General features: G+C 35.6%; 2 protein-coding genes across 2 annotated transcripts; one reads left to right on the forward strand and one right to left on the reverse strand.

The window, feature by feature from the left end:
• Nucleotide 1: 1 nt before the first annotated feature.
• LOC118599810 (trypsin-1-like) lies at nt 2–732 on the reverse strand (the record flags this gene model as incomplete). The annotated part of the gene is made up of 3 exons (XM_036215893.1): nt 584–732; nt 167–317; nt 2–92 (listed from the first exon to the last, which is right to left on the reverse strand). Coding segments are annotated over exons 1-3 (282 nt in total), but the record flags the coding sequence as incomplete, so codon positions are not given.
• Nucleotides 733–5492: 4760 nt separating this feature from the next.
• On the forward strand, nt 5493–6082 carry LOC118599812 (trypsin-1-like; the record flags this gene model as incomplete). Its single annotated transcript, XM_036215894.1, has 3 exons — nt 5493–5651; nt 5734–5884; nt 5959–6082. Coding segments are annotated over exons 1-3 (351 nt in total), but the record flags the coding sequence as incomplete, so codon positions are not given.
• Between the last annotated feature and the right edge of the window lies 1 nt (nt 6083).

The raw sequence follows: 6083 nt of genomic DNA on the forward strand, positions 1-6083 counted from the left end.
CGGGGTGACGGATGACACGGGAGGAGTCGATGAACTGCTCAGATCCCTCGTTGATCCGGATGTGGTGCTCTCCCAGACGCACCTGCAAACGGCTAAGAGACAATTCAGACCATTACACCCGTTTCAGTGCAACAAGGACGTTGGCTGAAGAATTCCGTCTTCTTACGACTGGTAGCAGTGAGCAGCAGACACAACCCATTCGCTGTTGACCAGAGAGCCGCCGCAGAAGTGGTAGCCAACGTTCAGAGACACCTGATGGGGCTGGGAGTAGGGGGTGCACTCGTACCCTCCGACGATCTTGTCGTCATCGAGGGCGACTGAAAACACATCAGGAAGTTAAAGTCTTGCTTTCAACATGACAGCGCCTAAAGCTAAACATTTAGTATGAGTTCCTCACACTAAGTCTATGTGACCTAATTTAAAATCGGCCCTGGTCTCCCTTTAAGAAGAGATCTCATCTCAATTGGACTTCCTGTTAAAATTAAGTTTAAAACAAAAAAATACTAATCAAGCAGAAAGTTTTGTTGGATAAAACAAAGACAAAGTTCTAAAAGAGGAAAATAATTCACACAGAGACACTCACAGGCGGCTCCAATGAGCAGAACGAAGACCAGAGACCTCATGGCTGCTGAGTGATCCTGTTGATGAGACCACTTCACCTGCAGTCCGGGTTTATACCCTCAGAGGGAACTGCCCCAGCACCTGCAGAGCCCCCATTGGTCAGAAAAGGACCAATCTCTGAGGCGCGCTCTAAGATTATTTATTTCAAAGATAAGATATGAAGAACTTTAGTTGCAAATTTAAAAAAAAATTATTGAGTCTCTTTAAGGGAGAAAATATATTTTGTTGTTTCACTACAGAGTTCACCCCTAAGTTGGTAGTTTTTGTTTGTTTTTAATTATTTCAATAAAAGTGTATATTTTTCTGCATGTCTATTAACAAAACAGCTTAAGATGAGAAAAACTACTTACATTTTCTCCAGTTTTTTCAAATAAATTCAATTATTTAAATCTATTAAGCATATTACCACAACATAGTATATTAATCATGCATTACATGTACATTCAGTGGTTTATGACTGATGACATTTGTGTTTAAAACTACTAAGACCTTATAAGGAAACGTGTAGCCTGACTTTTATTTAGACACAATAATCATCTGAAATTGATCAATTCCTAACAGATACTTTAGGATAGTCATCGTGGACACTTTCATTTTTTCTCAAAATTCCTATCAGCACATATATATTCCTAACAGTTGCCTTTCTCTGGGCAGGTTTATCCATCGCTATATTTGGATTTGTTTGAACATCATATCTCACAGCTGTGTTCTTCTCAGCAGCTGTTCACTACAAGCCTTAAAAAAGGCTGATTTTTGTTAAGAATTTCTAGATATGCATTTTCCTCTTTTTTAGTTCACTACTTTTGTACATTCTAACACATGAAAACTGGTGAAAATGTGCAATTTGAATTCAAAACACCAACCTAATGTGTCTTTACTTAGTAATACTGATGGTAAGGAAAGTTTTTTTAATCAAATTGTTTCAAAATGAAGAAATGTAATGATTTTATTAAATCAACAAGCTAGTTTCTTGAACTCCATTATTACTTCTACTGCTGTACGTCCTTCATACAAATGACTGTGAATCGACACAACAAGGCCACCACATTGTTAAAAGTGATGACACATTTGTTCCTCTGTACGGTGGCCCTGAAGGGCAAGTAATCACTCAACATAAAAATATGTCAAAGATTAATAAAACAAATTATAAAACAGTATTAATTTTTAGACATCAAAAACGCTTCATACCAAATTACTTTTGATTAAAATATTGAACGAATGTCAACATCCAATCACCGGTGTCCATTAGTACCTACTTTTTTGGTTTCTTATTGTGTTTTATTTTTTGCATTTCATTTTAATTTCTGGAACGTACTTTTGTTTTTTTAAAACTTTTCCTTTTTTAGAATTGTGTTTTGTTTTATTTTCATTTTTCTTTTTTTATTTCTAAAATTGTATTGTTTCTTTCTTTAAATTACTATTTTTTTTTTCTTTAATGGTTATTGTGATCTTAAGTAAGGTGGGATTTGAACTTCTGGGCCACCGTACCTCTGCAACTACACTCCAGCAGCGATGTAAGAAACAGTGTCCTGAGCTGTACCTTTAAAAAGCTAAAAAGATGATTGAAACCTGAAAAGTATAAGTTAGTCAGCTCCACCATAGAGGTATTTGTGGAAACTTCTCCTCTCTGAAGATAATTTGAAATGTTTGAACAAAAAGTCTTGGGGAGCCTCGTCGAACTCTAACCACTTTGTATGATCAGTGAGTCCAGGATGGAGTTCTCTTGGGATGTAGACGTTTCTATCCAGCTTTTAGAGCACAAGCGAGAAAACAACCTTTACACTGGAAGCAATCCAGATCCTCAACAATAGTTTTAGACTATTGTCTTAAGCTTCAGATAAATGCGCCTTAATGCATTTTACATATTTATTACTAAAGTTCATGCTGTTGTTTTCACATCTATTCAAAACTGTTAGTTTCGTCTAAGTCCCAACTTTGTCATTGTGTGACTGCACCTTCTACTCCCCCTCTGGGAACAATAAAGTTACTTGAATTGAATGAAATTGAGCTGAGTTGTTTTTCCAGTACAGGAGATGTCGCCCTAAATCATTACACCGTATCCACTAAAAGATGTCGGTGTAACAATCAGCAGAGTTCTTTGCTCCACATGTCGACCCTGAAATCCAATCGCTTCAGGCAGAATGTGAACTCACAGCTAAATATAATGTCCCCCCCACATGAAGGACAGTCCTAACAAGCCCCCAGGCAGCCCAATTAAATCAGGTATTGGCTTCTGCAAACTTTTAGCGTAAAACTGTAGGTTGCTGCCCACAACTATCAACAACCTCTATAGAAACTGGACTCTTCATTTCAAGCTAAATACATTTAGTTGAAAATTCTCATGTTTTTAGTCTTGATGTTAAGGAATTTCTTCAAACTGGAGTTTTTGTAAATCACAAAGAGCAACAGTTGAGACATTTCCACAAGGACATTTTAAATGAATATATTAAGATCAACAGAAAGAAGAAGCTCCTTCAATATATTTACAAGAGTGAATCTAATTCATCTAGCTCTCTTTTAAAGCCACAATTTACTTGATTTTTGTATTGTTTTTCTTCATCATTTCTCTCAAATCAAACCACCACTTTTAAAATATCTCACTGAAAACCTTCTCTCATGCTTCCTTTTATTACTAAAGTCATTTATTTTAAATTTTACAAATATATAGTGATATTTGAAAGTAACTGGGTTATAAAGAGATGAGCAGTTGCCCTGCAGTAGATACAGTCAGTCAATGTAAAAACATTAAAAATTACAACTACATTTAAAAAACAAACAAAAAAAAATCGCATTGTCAAATTAAAAAAATAAACCTATATTTTAGAAAACAAAACACATTTCCGAAACTTAAAATGAAGTGTTAAAAATAATGAAAAACAAGAAACCCCACTGGTACACTGCTGATAGGATAATGGTGTTTGATTCTTGAAGGAGGAAAGCAAAAGGAAGTTTTTCCTGAAATGTGGTGAAGAGTTGATTGAGAAATCACCAAGCTTTTACAGTGGCTGTGTGTCCAAAAAAGATTAAATAAATATCTTCCATCAGAAGATATTGCCATGCTGAATACATTTGAAAAGGTGAACATCTAATCAGTGATGTCCCTATCTTTTCTAGTGTCTTATTTGGTTTCATTTTTTTGGCATTTCATTTCGATTTTTGAAAATTAATTTTGTTTTTGAAACATTTTCTTATTTCCCTTAATGTTTTTGGAATTGTGTTTTTTTTATTGTTGAATCCTAAAATAGATATCTAAACCTAATTTTAGTGATTGTGTATATGTACTGTAGTCTTCTTGTAATTCTATTCCTAGTGAAATGTGCTTTACAAAACATGGTAAAAACAAATTTTTCATGAAGAACTTCCAGCATTCATTACCAAAGCCATTACTCCTCATAAGCTATAAAATCAACTCCAAAAATCGGAATATAAAACACTCACAACAATAGAATTTGATTCAATTTTGCTGATATGAAGACATGCATGAAAGTTACTCTTCTGGGATCTGCAACCTTTAATGCTAAAAGAGCCACACGGTCCAGTTTTTTATTGACCAAAACACAGCAAGAACCACAAAGTCCATCCTCAACATTTACAGAAATACACTAGTCATGCTTTTGTGGCCATTTATTTATACCGTAACAAGTAGCTTTAAAATAATTGAAATCCAAAAGTGTTTTTTTTTTAATAAAAAACAACTGTATCCTCTTGACTTTTGACAGCAGCACATTTAAGTTCATTTCACAATAAAATACACCCTGTGTCAAATAATCCTCCTGCTGCAGAAGACGTACTTGAATTAAAAATACAAGAAAATTAATATTGGTGTAAAATTCTGTTTTTTAAAAAACCTATACATGTAAATGTAATTATAGAAATCTTTGCCTCTGAGTAACAACTACATTGCTGTGCAGCAGACTATAAGAATATGTGTGTAACTTAACAAGCTTAATATTTATTAAAATTGAGAGAAATTTTCTTTCAATCCATAGAGCTACAATTGTGGGATAGAAGAGCCGGATGTGGCTGCAGTCTAACTCAAAAATATCTTTATGAAGATTTGAGTCCTCTCAGGGAATGCTGATGTAACCTTTACTTAATTTCCAGCTTTAAATCTATACTTAATGACTTTATTAGATCAGCACGAACCAGTCTTTTAAATTCACTGATTCTATTGAGGATTTACTCAGTACTGTATGATGTGTGGGCAATTTAGTACAGAATTTTGACAGCTTTAAATCAGGAAACAAAAGGTAGATTACATCTCTGTCAGGATTTTCACTGTTTTCCTAATGGATTAAACAATGTCTGGTTTAACTGCACACATTGGGAAGCTTTCCAAATCCATTGACAACAAATCACTTAGCATATCATAAACCATATATTAATAGGATTTAGTCTTAAATCGTGATGTTTTTCCATAAAACTGATACCATTCTTACTTTTAAAGTTTGCAATAAAAATAAAACAATATGCTTTTTTTTTATGCACCAGCCGGTGACTTTCACTCACTAAAACCAGTTACTGGCAGTTTTATGTTTTTTGTTACTTGATCTTTCTGTGATCATTACTCTTCATGTGAGTGTTTTTGCACTGTGGTTGTGAAAAAAGCCATCTGTTGTCCAGCGTCAAGGTTAATGATGACATACACCTGCTGACAAAAACGCTTTTTTTCCACATTATATGAAAATATGTCTCTGTTATACTTTTACTGCATTTGGGTAAATTCACATGAGAATTTATATCATGCTATTATTATTAATTTGCTTCTAGATGTCTACACACAAGTGGTTTTTGGTCTTGTTCCTTCAGGCTAAGTTTCAGCCCAAATAAATATTTGACTTTCCATCATCCACAACCGGTCATTTCAGGACCGGTCAAAGATAACAGTGGGAGGTTTCTTCTGCATGTGAAAAAAAAAAGAGGATTTTACCTTCTATAAAAACCAGGGTTGGAGATGAAGTCCTCTCATCATCAGGATCACTCAGCAATCATGAGGTCTCTGGTTTTTGTTCTGCTCATCGGAGCTGCCTGTAAGCCTCGGTTTCAAATAGAATATATCATGGACTGCATAATAATATGTTAGATGTTTATTATTTTACGATGTGTTTTCAGTCGCCCTTGATGACGACAAGATCGTCGGAGGGTACGAGTGCACCCCCTACTCCCAGCCCCATCAGGTGTCTCTGAACGTTGGCTACCACTTCTGCGGCGGCTCTCTGGTCAACAGCGAATGGGTTGTGTCTGCTGCTCACTGCTACCAGTCGTAAGAAGACGGAATTCTTCAGAGAACATCCTTGTTGCACTGAAACGGGTGTAATGGTCTGAATTATCTTTTAGCCGATTGCAGGTGCGTCTGGGAGAGCACCACATCCGAATCAACGAGGGATCTGAGCAGTTCATCGACTCCTCCCGTGTCATCCGTCACCCCGGATACAATTCCTTCACCATTGACAATGACATCA

The sequence above is a fragment of the Oryzias melastigma genome, linkage group LG16 (assembly GCF_002922805.2).
Source record: "Oryzias melastigma strain HK-1 linkage group LG16, ASM292280v2, whole genome shotgun sequence".
NCBI classification, from domain to species: Eukaryota; Metazoa; Chordata; class Actinopteri; order Beloniformes; family Adrianichthyidae; genus Oryzias; species Oryzias melastigma.